This window comes from Poecile atricapillus, chromosome Z (assembly GCF_030490865.1).
Source record: "Poecile atricapillus isolate bPoeAtr1 chromosome Z, bPoeAtr1.hap1, whole genome shotgun sequence".
Classification (NCBI taxonomy): domain Eukaryota; kingdom Metazoa; phylum Chordata; class Aves; order Passeriformes; family Paridae; genus Poecile; species Poecile atricapillus.
In genome coordinates, this window is record NC_081289.1 from 33,085,358 (window position 1) to 33,102,548 (window position 17,191).

The 17,191-nt window shown below is 36.2% G+C and overlaps 1 protein-coding gene across 1 annotated transcript in view; it reads left to right on the plus strand.

Annotated features, from left to right (window-relative positions):
* Nucleotides 1–12,440, plus strand: part of LOC131573351 (decorin) — a 37,816-nt gene extending 25,376 nt beyond the window's left edge. The window contains exons 4-8 of the mRNA XM_058827236.1: nucleotides 3,809–4,022; nucleotides 4,211–4,324; nucleotides 5,495–5,588; nucleotides 10,084–10,222; nucleotides 11,307–12,440. Coding sequence (XP_058683219.1) covers nucleotides 3,809–4,022; nucleotides 4,211–4,324; nucleotides 5,495–5,588; nucleotides 10,084–10,222; nucleotides 11,307–11,501 — 756 coding nt within the window. The 3' untranslated portion in view covers nucleotides 11,502–12,440. The remainder of the gene's footprint in view (nucleotides 1–3,808; nucleotides 4,023–4,210; nucleotides 4,325–5,494; nucleotides 5,589–10,083; nucleotides 10,223–11,306) is intronic.
* The last annotated feature ends 4,751 nt before the right edge of the window (nucleotides 12,441–17,191 follow it).

The window sequence follows — 17,191 nt, forward strand, 5'->3', positions numbered from 1 at the left end:
TTGTTTTGGGAATAAATATTTTAGGTGGAAACCAGGTCAGAGGGAGCTAAATGGCCAGACTCCCACTGACTTCAACATAGCCAGCATCTATTCCTGTCATACAGTGGTTTTTATTTTTTCTCCTGACTACAGAAATACCAGAGATGTCTCACTAAAAAAGAAAGTCATCTTTGGAGCAAAGCTTTTTTTCCCTCTCTGAACACTTAAACTGCTAGTCATGATAAGGTGGTGCAATATTATAACTGAGTCAACGTTTACAGTGCATTTTACATGCTATACCATGACAAAGGAAAAAAGCTTTATCTCAGGAAAATGAGGATGGAAGTTGTATTTTCTCTCATCCATGGGAAATTGCTATGACACTTCAAAGCCTAACAAACTGATACATTAATACTTGATGTATTTTTGTCTCATTATTTTTTCTTTCTTCTTGCCTTTTTTTTTACTTAAGGCCATATATTTTTGCACCCATATCAGGTCACGTTGAAAGCTGTACATTTATATGCTCAGTCTTTTGTATTGTAAATTCATGATGTGCTTAAATTTTTTTGGGGGGAGGAGGAAGGTATATCTTAGGGAGAATATTTATTCTAAATTAAATATCCTTTTTCCTCCAAAAGTGAAGAGTGTAGAAGAAGGTAGATTTTCAAATAAAAGCATCAGTTCCTGTGACCTTTGTTCTAGGCTGTCATTGCTGTCAAATTATTTCATTACAGCAGCATGGCAAGTGATGTTTGTGACCAAGGGCTCCAGCACTCTGATCACTTTCAGGATGACCCTTACTTTTTTCTCCAAGTACTTCTTGCCCTGTACAAAAATTTCATATGTCCTTTAACACACTGATTGTAATGTCCCATCATGCCATCTGGGCTTTATTCAGGATAGCTGGTCCACGTGACCTGTTTTTGCCTAAGATCCATTCCTCTGCAACACTGCCTGCAGATGTTTTCCCTAGGTTTTTGTCCCCTAGTTCCTGTTTTCATTGACCTCTAAATCCCCTGAGTTTTTAATTTTATTTTGTTTTGGTTTGATTTAGCTTTTGTTACATGCAAACCATGTGGGACACATTCTGAGGAAAGTAAACAGCATTGCTGCAAGGCTAATAACTTAGTTCTTTAAGTATGGCGTATAATAGAGGTATTGTGAAGTGGGAAAGGAATCCAGGGCTGTGGCTTGCCAGGTGCTACTCTGGTGTGTTATCCTCATCATTTGTTGTTGCTCTGGGAGACAGTAAAATGTCTCTCACACACTGTAGTGTGTGGGTTTATTTTTCTTTCTTTACAGCTCCACAACACTGGGAAAAACATGCAGGCTTAAAATGCTGGGAGGATAGACTTGCAGAGAGGGGTCCAAGTGGGAAATAATATTCTGGTACAGAAGAAGATGTAAACTCTGACTTGGGGTACTTTCCCACCTTATACCAGCAAACACACATTCCCACTGTGGAATTAGTGTTTTTATACATAACTCTGATAGAACACCATCATTTCTAAGTGAGAGACTCCTTGAGTGTTTGAATACAACAACAATTCTCTGTGTTTCCCCAAGATAACATTAACATATTCAGGAGAAAGCACTGGAAAAACATAACAGATTAGTCCAAGGTACCTAGATAATTCTGGGTTTGGTCAGGGGTATCAGTTCCACTCTGAAGAGATGTAACAGTCAGCTACTCAGAGAATATTTACAGGGCCTAGCTGAATATATGCCTACCTATTTCCATCAAGAAATATTTCACACCAAATTGTCAGCTGTAGTTAATGTTGCCCTTTTTTTTTTTATTTAAAAGGTAACAAAATTAAAAGAAATTTTAAAAAAGGCAGACTTTTAGCTGAAACAAATGGTTAGCCAGTACAAAGCAAAACGTAGGATAAAAATTTCAAGTACTCATAACATGAGCCCAAACTGATTGAGTGAGATCTGTGGAAAACATCTTAGAGATCTATGGAAAAGAAATACATGGTGAAATTAATAAAATTAAGGAGCAATGTCATAGGAAGTAGCACATTCGATTATTGAAATGAAAACAATGTAAGATACTAAATGGCACAATTCCAACTGTACCACTTTTAAATAAGTGGATTGTTTGCCATGTCCTAATACTTTACAGGTACCTGAATTTTGCTATGGGCATAATCTACATCTGTATCACAATTTTGGCAATCATGAATCAGAAAACCACTTCCAATGTGTATCCATGTGTTTTCATGTCAGATTTTGTAATACAGGCTCAAATAAATGAGTTGGGGCCACAGCTTCCACTGACCAACATATTTATTTTGGGATAGGCTTATTGTTAAGGAAATACTCTGCTGAACTGTGGGTGACCTCTTCTACCTCCTCTTGCAAATGAGTTGTTTCTAGCTAGCATATAAATGAAAACCAGATATGTTCAGCTTTACATGCACTCAATGAAGCCATGTACAGTACACACTGCTGCCTTTGCTCAGGGAGATCTGCAAGAGGAGCCCATCAGGGGAAAAACACATCACCATTTTAATCTGCCCACTTCTCTTTCATGTTTCCATGATGGAGAGGTGCTGTCACAGAGGCTGACAGTCTTGTCATTATTTTAATACTTAACTGGTTATGGAATAAGTTGGACACTCCATTTTCCTACAAGAAACAGACTAAAATGTAATTCTGAAAATAATGAAAGTGTGTGAAAATGCCCTGAATATTCGCTATAGTATTTACAACAACTTTTCTGTTTCTGAAACTAGCATAATGGAGGTTGTGAAAAAAGATGCCCTAGTAATAAATATAAGTAGATATTATGTCAATATTTATATGGCCCTTTATACCTAATCTACTGCACAAACATGCAGTAAATCTGATAAGTAGATAGCAAACAGATGGAATGATAAGAGTCACTCAAGTATCTATTATATCTGAAATACTCTCTGTTACTGTGTTATGTCCTGACAGTAATGAGACCTTCTCCCTTTTTGTGTCATGGTTAGTTAATCGTTGAGATTTAGAAGTAATGTCAGATTTCAGAAATATGCAGAGATCTATTACAGAAGACAATGCTTTCATGGAGGCCTTTCTCCCCTGGCTGTATAGAGAGATAATATTCTCAGAGTTACCCTGAGCCTAGATATCACAGTTGTGAGAACTGGATTAGGCACCATCAGGGAGGACAGAGTATGGTCCATGATTCCAAACTGCAGGACTTGGAGCGTGACACTTCAGATTGTTCCACTTCCATACAAAGTTTTGCTTACCAAAAAGATACCTTATATCTCTAAAAAAAAAAAAAAAAAAAGGTTGTTATTAGTCAGAAATTTAGTAAGTGCAGTTTTATAAGACTAAGTGGAACAAGGTGAAGTTATGTATATTTTTATTAAACTGGGCTGTGCCTTCACTCTATTAAGTAATAGAATTTCCTGTTCAGGAAAAACTGGTTAAATGGTTTGTGTGATGATGGATAAAAATATCCTTAGGATAAACAAAATCAGGAAAAAAAATCACAAACAATTTATTTTTTTTTGTGACTGTCTTGTTCTTCACAGCTTTCAAATGCAATGATTGTACTTATTCTTGCACATAAATTATGGATGCTAACAGAAGCTGCATTCCAGTCTCAGCAATGAAGTAACACTTGTATTTGTTCTATAGGACTTATCTTTCACTGTCTCAGAAGTTTATAATTTGATTTTAGTACTGTATTGCATTTTCTTCAGCTCACCAAATTTGTCAAATCCTCAAAAGGCACTAGAAAATAATAGTAATAATAATTTTAAAATGTTTCACCACAAAGTAATTTCCCTCCTGATCATATGAGATCTTGATTTTTACTCCACAGGCATTGATCCTTGTCAACAACAAAATCAGCAAAATAAGCCCATTAGCTTTTGCTCCTCTGAAGAAACTGGAAAGGCTTTACCTGTCCAAGAACAACCTGAAGGAACTCCCAGAAAACATGCCAAAGTCTCTCCAGGAGATACGGGCTCATGAGAATGAGATCTCCAAGTTGAGGAAAGCTGTCTTTAACGGACTGAATCAAGTGATTGTCTTAGGTATGAGCACGAGAAATTGTAACAAACAGAACTGAGTGTTTTTCCAAGCTGTTGTTTTTAGTTTGATCAGTGATTATATGTAGAAAGCCAACAACTGCCCCAAGAAATTGTACCTCCAAATTAGCTTTGACCTGATGATTACAGGTGCCTCCACTGCAGCACAGCTCACAACCATGTTTTGTTGGCAGAACTAGGCACCAACCCAATCAAGAGCTCAGGCATTGAAAACGGAGCTTTTCAGGGGATGAAGAGGCTCTCCTACATCCGCATCGCAGACACCAACATCACAAGCATCCCAAAGGGTAAGAAATTCAATTAGTATTTCAGAGATTTGCATGGGTACAATGAGGTAACTTCCACTCAGTTGGAAAAAAATATTATGGAAGATTTTTGAGTCTGTCCTAAAAGTATCTACTTTTAGACCAGGTGATTTTTGTTAGTTTGGAAAATTTTGGCTTTTGGTTACAAGAAGCTCCATGAGAGGTGCACTGTAAAATGTTATTTTATGTTATTTTGCTTCCCTTGTCTCATAGATGAAATATAACATGGAAGAATGTTCTCAGCCTCCAAGCCTGGTTATTGAGCCTGATTAACATTACACAATTGTAAACTCATGCAGAATTAACTGAAGTTGTACAAACATAAAATCAACCCTTCAAAAATCTATGGGTTTGAAGCCAAAAATACTTCACCTCTAACAAAACAGAAATCTTTGCTATTTTTCAAAGTACTTAATAGAAAATTCCTACAAAATAAGAACAATTTCATTGTAATTTATTAAAAACAAAACAAACAAACAAGAATGGTTCCAATACACAGGGAATTATATTCAATTTATTCATACTTCAGCCAACAGATTGTTTTGAAATGGCTGAAAATTTTTGAAAGTTAATACTGGTTGTTATTTTTTTTCTTCCCATACTTCCTGTTTTGAATGTTCTTTTGAGGGACCTCAGATAGGTAAAATATGTTTTCTCTTTTTTTTCCTGATAAACAGAATTTGTAAACTAGTATGCACTCTAACTAAAATAACAATAAAATTATTTTTCTTCATACTTACAGTTGCATTTTCTACTGCTGTTTCTTGTCAGATATCTAGATGCCACATATTTGCACATTTATGTATGTGGATAGTCTGGTCAAAATGAGAGCTCTTTATATGTCCAATTACATAATCATGAAGGCTAGTAGTAATAAATAAGAAGAATTAAATTTAGGTATTTTTCAGGAGTTAACTGTTTTATAATGACTCTAGGAGCTTGGTCTTATTTCATACTAAATAAATTGTTACTAGTTGTTTTTAGTTTCCCTGATTGTGAAAGCTCTTTATTTCATTTAGTGAATTGTTCATTGGCATGTTTAGAAAAAATCTTTTGTCAGCTGTAAAAGAGCCTTGGTGTAGTACAAGTATTTTTTAAAAATATAAGAACCTAGTTTAATAAAAAGTAACTTGATGGTGTTCTCTCTTTCAGGCCTTCCTCCATCCCTTACTGAACTTCACCTTGATGGCAACAAAATCAGCAAAATTGATGCTGAAAGTCTCTCTGGACTCACCAACTTGGCAAAGTAAGAATTAATTTATTCTTTTCACATGAAATATAAGTTGAAATTACAATCATCACACACACAATTATAAAACATCAGTCTGGGCTTCATGAGTATTAGAATCATTGAAATAATCATAGCATAGCAGGAAAGGCTTCTAAGGATTTGTGTACTGATTGAAAAGAACAAACACTTCTTTTATTTTCCTGACAAAACTTTTTATCTGTTTTCAATTATGAGTGCTATATGCTCAGGACAACTGTTTATTTGATTTACAAAAAGCAAACAAACAAAAACCTCCTGAAAGGAAAACAAAACAAAAAAGCACAAAAACCCAAACAGACAAACAAACAAACAAAAAATAACAATTAGACTTTTGTTTCTTTCATTGCATGTCCATCTTTGGTTCATGCAGTTTTCTTGGAACATGGCAATGCTCATGCAGTTTGCCTGGAAACTGAGAAAAAAGTACATGGGAATCAAAACGTCTTTCAACAATGGTTCCTTTGTTTCTCAGGAAAGGCAAGTTTGCAATGAATCCTGGAACATGACTAAGAAGAAAGAAAAAAACCATAAAATTTAATTGACAAATTGTTACTGTCAGAGTGACTTTACTCTGTTAATCTGTGTCTATGTTGTTTAGTAAGTTTCTCTAACTGTAGGAAAATAAAAGAACAATTCCGAAAAAGCCCTGATACAGAATGATTTGTGAATCCATTCACATCAAAAAACAAGCAGCAGAGTAAATGGGCTTTTGCTACAAGTAATTTTCATAATTTAATACTTTAAAATTTTACTATGAAAATAGTTTCAAAAAAGACTGATAATCAGGCTTTTAACCAGATTATTGGATCTAATTAATAGATTTTCATCTTAATCTGCTTGTCATAAGGATGTCAGAAAACAAAAATCAGTGCAAGATATAAAGCTTAGAACAGCTTTCCAGAGCTTATAAACTAAGACATTTCACTTTATGTTTTATGTTAATATTTTATCACAGACTCCAAAAAAACCAGCCTCTCCTAGATTTTAGAAAAGGACAATACTTTATTATAAGTATGGATTAGAGGACTATGAAGTAGATATTGTTTGTTACAGAGACTTGGTATAGAATATAACATTTTTCAGAGAAATTATGAAGAAAACTTCCAAATCCAGAACAAGATGATAGCTATTCAGGTAGAGAGTAATTTACACTACTGGAGGTAATGTGGGGCATGTGAGCTGTCCTGCAGATGACACAGTTTTTCTGTTTTTCTCATTCACACTTGGACAACACCACAGGCAGAGTCACATGGACAACATTGTTGGAAGTCTGGCTTTAGACATAAAGTTTTAAACAGCAAGCACCAATGGACTCCTAAAAATATCTAAGCTTGGGCTGCTTCTATTGTGGCTGTACTGTGTGGAGCAACAAGGTATTCTGTTGACCATGATGTGGAAATGGTGAGCTGCTCAGAGCAGGCTCCAAGTTTTAAACCACTCTTGACCCTGTGCTTTAAGCAGGTAACCTAGGCATGGTCAGAGATGCTCTTTTGCAAAGGTGAAAGGTAAGGAAGAGCACAGATTGGTGAACAAGGAGAACATTACACAATACAAAACAGATGAGGAAAGGAGGGAGCTATGGAACAGCTCCAGCCCTGTGTAAAAAACCCAGCTCTTATTTGCATGTCTAAGTTTTCAGATATTAGCACAGGGTCAGAGAACCTTGTTCATGCCAACTCAAGCTTGACAGCCTAATAGTTTCCTAAAGCACAGGTAAGCTTTTAGAAACAGGTAATTTTTCTGACTGTGTTCAGGAATTTTAAACTGTGAAGTGCTTCATGTAGGACCTTGGTGGAGGTCTATTGCTTATTGGCTTTTGAGTTTCCTTGCATTCTTGTAGATGTACAATATTTGTCCTTTTTGTTTGTTTCTTTTGCAAAATTACTCTTAAGTCTTTCCAAAGCCTTCATAGAGTGATTTGGTGAAAAACCAATAATCTTATGAAAGTAAACCCAATGATGACTTTGCTGATTCCATGCAGGAATGAGCTCCAAGAGGACATTCACATTACACATCCAATGTTATTGATGTCTATACTCTAATAAAGCTTACCGGAATGGTCTAGCTCCATACAGTGGGAATTTGAACCAAACAAAGGGACTTTTAGATTAGATATTAGGAAAAATTTCTTCACTTAAAGGGTAATCAGGCACTTCAACAGGCTGCCCAGGGAAGTAGTGGAATCACCACCCCTGGAAATGTTCAAAAGGCATGTGGTTGTGGCACCTGGGGACAAGGTTTAGGGGTGAACATGGCGAGGCTGCATTAACATTTGGACTTGTGGTCTTAGAGGTTCTTTCCAACCTTAGTGATTCTGTGATTCTAAGCCCATAGTGATAATAACGGTGTTGAGCATCATGAAGTTTCTTTCAAAAATATAGTGGAAATGATTCCGCAGGGATGTTGGAGAGAAAAGGTGAAAAAGTATTTGAGGATTTCTTCAATTTTGAGAATATGTTTTTGATGATGCTCTTCAATGACTTAGAACACTGGGAAGAGATCTACTGAAACACTGGGAAAATGTTACTTATCCATTAATAAAAAAGGAAGAAATATATCAATGTATGAAGCAAGAGTGACTTTTCAAATTCTTCCCTTTTTTTCCTATGGGAAGACTGATGAAGATCTTATTCTTTCCAAACACTCTTAATCACCCTCTGTTTTACAAAATAATATTGACTTACTTCATCTTTAAGCATAGCCCCAAGTGACTGAGACTTTTTTGCAAGACATTTAGAGGAGATGTAATTACACATAATTTCACTCCTGGGATTTAGGTCCATTTCACTACAGACTCCTATAATTTCATTCTATTCCTAAAAGCCTGTGTAAAGGGAATGTTTTTCTTCAACAGACTGATATGAGTCAGAACAACTTTTTTTCATACTGGTCTCCTAGGTTTGACACATCTGCTTGTAGACCTGCATTTGTAGTGAGCACATATTTAGATACTTGTCAAACAAAAATTAATAACCCTCTGACAAAATTTGGAGGTTTCTTTCCCAGTCCTTTCAAAGACATTCACTATGAGTACCCATCACTGAAGTCTTTTGTTAGCATTCTGTAGAACTTCAGACTGAATTGCTCTGTAGGATCCGATTCACCAAGCTCTCCTAAATCTTAGAATATTCTATTCAAAAGAAAGTTAATTCTAATAATTTTTAATGAAAATGCTTCATTATCAAATTCTAGCTAGGAGATGGGATACTGTGAATTGATTTCTGATTGAAGTAAATTTATGTTCATGTAAGTGGGAGCTCTCATTAAAATCTCCTTTGTCATTTAATAGCTTGAAAATATTGCTATATTTAAATTAGTATGATAAGACTATTTACATTATATGTAGTACTAATTGATACTAGGAAACCTCTCAGCCATAAAGATCAAACAAGAATTTGCAGTTCTGTGATTTTATTCTAGATTCAAATCCTGACTTCTGAAACTCCTACAAGCCACAAAGAATTACAGGTTATTAGATAACTGTGAAGAAAGCTTTCTTTAAAAGTACTCCTCCATAGAAAATTATTTTAACATGAGGTTTCTTATTACCTATATTAAATTTTCTTATTGATTAAGCTGTTAATAAATCTCAGAGCATTTTCCTCCTCAATATTAATAAAAAAAAAAATAATTAAAGAAAAACAGAGCAAAATAGATGAGTTAAGTTTAGCCTTTATAGAAATAATTTTCTAAAATTACAGTATTTCTTTGCTGCAACACAAAGTATTGTAAATTATGGGAGTCTTTTGAAAAATTTCTGTAGTTTAGTGATTGCAAACCAAAAATCCAAAATTCCAAAAATCCAAAAATCCAAAACTCCAAAAATCCAAAACTCCAAAAATCCAAACTGAACTTAAATTGTGCTACAAACCTAGTACATGGATGTGTAAAGCAGAAAGGATGATTTTATGATGAAAACTCTGGATTGGAACTTAGGAGAAATGTATAAGTCCCTCTTCTGTGTCCTGCAAGAGGGATGAAGAAGTATGACTGAGCCCCTGCTTCCATGGCTCTATCTACTTAAGTATCTCACAAGGATGTGATGGAGTTTTATGCAGTGAAGTTTTAAGCTTAACAGTTGTGGGAACTTGGGTTATGTAGTTTGACAAGGAGTTTCAGACAGTGCTCCTAATAATATCACTTATTCAGTGTTTCATCTTTTAAAGAAAAACTGGTGCCTATGGAGGTGCACAGTATGTATCTACACCAGGATTAGTAATATAACTCATCAAAGTATGCAGTATCATAAGCAGAAGTTGAATATATAATGATAATTATGATTGTTCACATCACGTCAAACTTTTTTTTTTTTAATTTAACCTAGCTCACACATAGTCCTGAAAATTAGCCTGGTCTGTTCTGCAACATCAATGTAGAGAAACAATCAACCCAAGAAAGATCAATATGTGGGCAAGTTTAACACTTTTTGTTTGTTTGTTTCCTTTTTTTTTTTTTTTTTTAACTTTTTCAGACTGGGTCTCAGTTTCAACAGTATTTCTTCAGTTGAGAATGGCTCTCTTAACAATGTACCTCATCTGAGGGAGCTCCACTTGAACAACAATGAGCTCGTCAGAGTACCCAGTGGACTGGGTGATCACAAATATATACAGGTAAAGTTTATCATATTGTCTCAGAGAGCAATAGTTGAAAGATCCTTAATGATATTTGTGTGTTTATTCAGTCTTGAGCAGAAATGTGTACAATATTTTTAACTTGATGCAAGTTTCATAAATGCTTGAATTATGAAGGAAATGAATGCAACAGGAAGACTCTTATTTTGAATTTTTTTTGGAAATGGTTATGAAGGTGTATAGACCTGGAGGGGTATGTTTGTTGTCTCTGTGTGTCTGAGGGGCCACAACAAATATGGGATTATTTATGCATTTTAGTTTCCTCGTTGCATAAAAAATAATTTCTAAGAACATTTCTTCTGTTGATTTTTTTTTTTTTTCACTTCTACTAAGTGACATTTTGCAACCTTTCCCAAAAAACTTTTCTTTGTTATCTCACAAAACAGCGCCATCAGGAGGGCAAATAGACAAAATAGGCATTTCACATCACTAGTATTTTTGAAGTCCTTTGGCTGGATATCTATAAATATTTCCTCTTGGGAGCAATTTAAATCAGTCTGCACCCAGACTAAGATTTTACAGGAAAGAAAGCTCCCAAAGAATGAAGACTCCCAAATGTAAATTACCCCCTGCATCTAGCTTGGAAAAATTTTCAAGAAATGGTAAATCTGGAGCAAAATAATATTCATCAGCTACTTTAAATCATCATTAGTGTTTACTTTGGCTCTGAGTCCTGTATAGTTGCACTCATGAGAATGAAAATATTAGAGCTGGAGAGAAACCAATTAGCATCAAATACATTCTATGTGTACAGCGCATGCTCCTGAGCCACTGTGCTGTATTAATAATTTCACATCTTTGGCTCCTCTTTTGGTTACAGTACTATCAGCTGAAAGTGATATTTTTAGACTGTCTTGCACAGTTTCTGCCCTTTCTGTAGAAATTATGTCAATTGGGTGTATGCTAGGTGTTTCAAAAGGCAAACAGAGTCAAGGACTTGTTTGGAAAGAAGACATATTTGTATAATGTTGCCAAAACACATATGAAGCATTTAATAGGAAATAATTTATCTTATTTGCCACGATAGCTCAATTTCTCACTTCAGTACTCGTATGCTCTTCAGGTGGTTTATCTTCATAACAACAAAATCGCTTCCATTGGGATCAACGACTTCTGTCCTCTTGGCTACAACACCAAGAAGGCCAGCTATTCCGGCGTGAGCCTCTTCAGCAACCCCGTGCAGTACTGGGAAATCCAGCCCTCGGCTTTCCGGTGTATCCACGAACGCTCCGCAGTACAGATCGGGAATTACAAATAGATGTCTAAAGACGGGGTTCGGTTGTGCTCCAGCTAAACTATCTGTCCTTATAGGCCTGTTCAAAAAAACGTTGCTAACAATTAACGCCAAATGCCAGAAACTTCACTTTAAAGTGGAGATGATCCATTGATGTAGAATAAACGAGACATTACAGATGTACAAGGGCGAGCATACCATCAATAAGAATTGCCAACTGTGCTTTAAACTGACTTATTTCAGCCTTCTTCTCCAGCATGCTTTCTGTGGCATTTTTCAGTTTGCTGAATGCTGCAGGTTTTCAGATTCCACTGTATATGAAATTCGGAGTAAATATTTGTCAAGTTATGATATATAAAAAAAAAAAAAATAGTGATTGAGGTTATTTTTATAGCCACACACAGAGAAAAATAACAGAGGGAAAAAAGACTCTCAAATCATCTTGAGACTTGAGAAGGTAAGAGTTACCTCCTTTAAATTTATTTCAAGCCCTGGAGGTTTAAAAATATCCACTATAACTCTAAGATAATTCTGAATGTATCTATTTAGCAGAGGCAAATAAAGTTGTTGCTAATGTCATTATTTTTGGAAAAAAAAATAAATTCGTATTGTACACATAGTTCTTTAAAGTTTGCCATTCTTCTAGAGCAATGCTATTCAGAACTAGCCTAACATCATCCTAATGAACAAAATATTGAGTAGTCTGCAGTAAAAAACTTGTAACCTATATCTGGAGCTCATTGACTAAATTTCTCTAGTGCAAATCCTTCTCACCTTAGTCACAAGAGCAGTTTTTATGACTTGACTGCCTTGCAGAGTATGGTATAAGGGTTTAGTAATTATTATCAATCCGTGTATTTATCTAAACACAAAACTATAGCAGTTTTCACTTGTTCCGCATTGTACATTTGTCAGCATCCTTTACTGGTTTTGATTTAAAAAAAAAAAGGAATTAATTGTGAAGTAGAGATATGCAGGCTCCTCCGACTGACAAATTGGTGGGATTTTGACTGTAGAAGCAAAACCTTAAGTCTAGAAATATATGAAGTGAAACAACTGCAATTGTGGACATTGCTGGGACATCATTTGTAGATGTATCTATTTAGAGTGATGTGGACCCCTTTGTAAATTGGGATTCTTCAGCCCATACCAGTGGGTAGGAAGCACATCAAAGGCAGGCTGCACATTTCTACTGTCAATCTTCAAAGCTAAACGTATACTCAATAAAAACATCACCTGAAAAGAATCTTCTGCAGACTCTTAATACTCCAAGGTCAGTCTCTCTAATTTGTAAAACTTATATGTCATTTATATTAAAGAATAATGTAATACAGGCAAACTCCAAAGTGTTTGTCTTTCTTTTGTTTTGATAGAATAACATCAGTGTGTCAGAACTTTAATTAAGTCTTGGAAATTGAATATCTTTGGCATGGTGATAGCTAGAGTAAGAATAAGTTGTGTGAAATTCTTTTGCCTCAAGGAACTTTTTCATGCCTAACTCTCATAGGTATTTTTTTAGGAGCAAACAAATATAGTCTTTTTATAGCTTCCATTTATTCAGTAGTAAATAATAGGAAACAATTATGACTCACTATAACCAATACAGAAAAAGCATGTTTGCAGAATTCTGAGCTATCTTCTTCATATAGCAGCCAATGATTTCTCTGCTTTCTATCTGTTTTTCTTCTGTGTTTCACATTTTCAGAGAGTTATTTTTAAATGAAACAAACAGTGCATGATATCTTTCTGTCACAGGAGTGAAAACACCCCAGAAAATCATCAATTATGTTTTTTTTTTCCTTTTGGTTCTTGGTTGGATATCAGCTATTCTGCAGAGAGAGACCTCATGCAAAAACTAAGCACTAGCATTTCAAGCAAGAGCAAAGGTACTGTCTTAGCCTGAAAACAGAATTTGTATGTACATGGTTACAGAAAGAGATTCAGACCAAAAATAACAATTACATAAAGCATCATATAAACATATGCACAAACTTTCCATTTCTCCATCCGTAGTTTTAACATCTACTAAGGCTTTTCTTTCAAATCAGAGCAAACTTTAAGTCCAGAAGAAAATATCTGAGCCTGGTCCTCCTCTGAAATACCTGTGATATGTCCCCTATCAAGCTTGTTGCTTGCTGCTAAAGCAAAAATTAGTCCTCATAAAACACATTCATTTCTAACAACCAAGGGCTCCAAAGATAGCAGGATTTTGCTGATTTCCAGTCTTTCTCAATGAAACAGAGTAAGCAAATCCTATAACAAGAGACCTAAGGAAGATCATGACAAATCTGAAAGGTAAAAATGCTGTTGGTTTTCCATAAATTGTGCAGCCACACCAACAGTGTTTGGTGGACGAGATTTTCTATCCACACACAGCATCTGCAGAGACTTCAAAGCAGCGGGAAGCCCAATACTTTTAAAACTGCTTTTCATATAAATAAAGAACAGATGGTTCTTCCACTTAAAAACAGAACAAATAAAGAAAAAAAAGGAAAAAAATAAAAACCAAACACAAGCAATCTGTAAACAATCGGGTGGTAAGAAATAAGAGAATTAAAGTAGAAAGTCTTTGGGCCCTGCAGTTCATCCTCAATTTCTTCATAAAGTATGAAGACAGCAAATGGTCACAACTGTTGCACTCAAACACAAAAAGAATAATACCCTTGATTCCTGGTGTAGCCTAAAGTATATTATTCCTTACTGACAGCAAGGGTGGGGCCATATTTTAGTCTGGTTTCTCCTACAGGGCACCAGGTTATGGGCAGTTATCATATACTCAATTGCTTGTGTATAAATGACACTAAATCTAATTTCATTTCCAGGAAAGGACCAGCTCTTAAATCCTTGGCACCAGTGTGTTGCTCTCATTTCCAAGACCATACATTATTTTCAGTTACCTCCACAAACTGTTTCTAAAATTCTCTCAACACAAGACCAGGCAACAGCTCTTTGGCCATGATTTGCTTTGGGGTTTTTTGGGTTATTTTTTGGTTTTTTTTGGTGGTGGGGAGGAGTTGGTTTGGGTTTTTTGGGCTTTTTTTTTTGGGGGGGGGGGGGACTGGTTTTTGTGTGTGGTTTTTGTTTGTTTGTTTGTTTTTTTCTTGTTTGTTTTTTTGGGTTTTTTTGAGATGCTAGTGAACCACTCTACTACAATCTATTTCTGCTTATGTTAGCTATTTTTGAAAACATAACATTTTCTACCTCACACTCATATGTAAAAAATATGAGAAAGATAAAAAATTATGTTTGTGCAAAGCAAGCACATTAACTTAATATATTTCATTACAATTTTCAATGCAAAATAACTGAAGAAAATTACTGACTTTCTGATCCCACCACTACTCTGAAGTGCCATCTAGTGTCACTGAGGGACAGTAACAAAGTTACTGTTAATTAGAGAAAACCAGAAGTTAAAAGGTTTATGAGGCTTTATGAGAAGAGGGCACTCAAATTCACATACTCTGCTGTTTTGGTTTTCTGTTTGTACTAAGTCAGAGGTGCAGAGCTGTGAAATCAATAGGCTTTTTGTACACTCACAGTCAAATACGTTTGCTTTGAACAAGGATGGGTTTTTGCTCTTTCTGTATGCACATATTGCTCTGAAGTCAGTTTTGTTTCAGAGCCTTGCCTACAACTGTGGTTTTTGGTCTTTCTTTCAGAAGACTTGCCTTAATTTAGCTGAAAGTAGTTCATTCAATAAAAAAGAAAATAGAGTCATGTTAGTGAAAAGTTGCAGAGCACTGAAGGGGAAATATGGTCTGTGAGATAGATGTTCAATATTGACTGCCTCATCTTCAAAATGAAATCTTGAAATTAAAAATAGTTAATGATTTTTAGCATCAAACATATTAACAATCCTCCAGCAGCTCCATCTGCAAAAGAACAAAGTTTCTGTGGACGTCCTGAAAAGGCACAAAAACTGTTTAGCTGTTTGGATTACACTCAACACAAACACTCAAAGAGCTAGACTCATCAATGGCTGCATTTTAAGTGACACAAACCAGCCTTTGGCCTGCTGCCCTGCTTCCTGCTCTGGAAGTTCAGTGCTGTTAGTGTGCCATAAGTGCATAAGAGGATCAGTCTGCATACAGGCACTACAGAAAGCTGTTCACCCTGCCTGTTAGACACCACACTTTCCTTTCTGAGATATAAAGAAGTGGTTTCTCCATAACTGCTTCGTCAGGCAGTTTTCTTTCTCACTGTGTACATTATGCTGCTTGAAAGCTTTGGAGATTACCTCTGTGTGGGTGTTTTAAGTCAGCAGACCAGAAGAATGCTAATGCTCTGTTACTGCCTGCTTGAATTGGACTTAAATCTGCAGGAGAAAGCATGGAAAAACTATGGCAAATTTTATTTTTCTAATTAAGTATTTACTTATATATTTCACACAACTTTCTTAGACTACAGCAGAAAACTAATAACAAAATTAGAACAGTGTGATGAGAAGCAGTGATGGCTGTCTTTCTACATCCACATGTATTTCTGTAACATGAAACACAGTGAAGAAGCTTTTGAAAAGCTGCAATAATTGTAGGTCTTACATCTGCAAACACTTACCCACATGAATAGCTCCAATATTTTCACTTGGAGGAGCTGAAAAAATACAGATGGGCATAAATTTTGAAAGTAAATTAAAAAAAAAAAAAAAAAAAAAAAAAAAGAAGATGCTGGCCACCCTTTAAATACAAAAGACTGTTTTTAAACAAAAAACCTGAACTGTCCAAAACACCTCTATCCAAGAAATTTTCATGCCAGGAAATGTCCCAGGTATTTCCTTTGGCTCAAACCCAGAAGGAGAGAAGGTGAATACTTGAAAATTATGATTTCTAGTCATAAATGGCATGGTGTTTTGTTTAGATGCACAAATATTAATTAATAGATTGTGTTCCTAGCTTTTGGCAGATTGGACAATAGAATATGTACTGCTTTATTCTGGATATTCCCTGGATGAAAAGAGAGAATGTACCCTAGGAAATGTCACTGATGATGCAGAACTGGGGAGGAGGGCTGTTGGCTGGTCAGATGAAGGCTGTGCTGCCATTCAGTGGGACCTTGATAGGCTGGAGAACTGGGCAGAGACAAACCTAATGAGGTTCAACAAGGGCACGTTCAGGGTCCTGCACGTGGGGAGGAACAGCTCAAAGTGCCAGCACAGACTGGGGCCTGACCTGCTGGAGAACAGCTCTGCAAGAACGGGACTGGCAGTCCTGCTGGGTGACAAGCTGCCCATGAGCCAGCAGCACTTTTGCAGCCAGGAGGGTCAATGATCTCCTGGGGTGCATTGGGAGGAGCGTGGCCAGCAGGCTGAGGGAGGTGATCCTGCCCCTCTATTCAGCCCTGGTGTGGCCAGTCCTGGTGCTGTGTCCAGTTCTGGGCTCCTCAGGACAAGAAAGAAAAGGAAAGGCTCCAGTGGTGGGCCACAAAGGTGATTAAGGGACTGGAATATCTCTTTTGTGAGGGAACTGGACCTGTTTAGTCTGAAGAAGAGAAGGCTGAGAAGGAATCTCATCAACACCTGTAAATGTCTCAAAGGTGGGTGTCAAGAGGCTGGTGCCAGACTATTTTCAGTGGTGCTCAGTGACAAGGAGAGAAGCAGTGGCCATAAATTAAACCACCAGAAGTTTCATCTCAACATGGGGAAAAACCTCTTTAAACTGAGGGTGGCAAAACACTGGAACTGGCTTCCCAATGAAGTTGTGGGGTCTCCCTCTCTG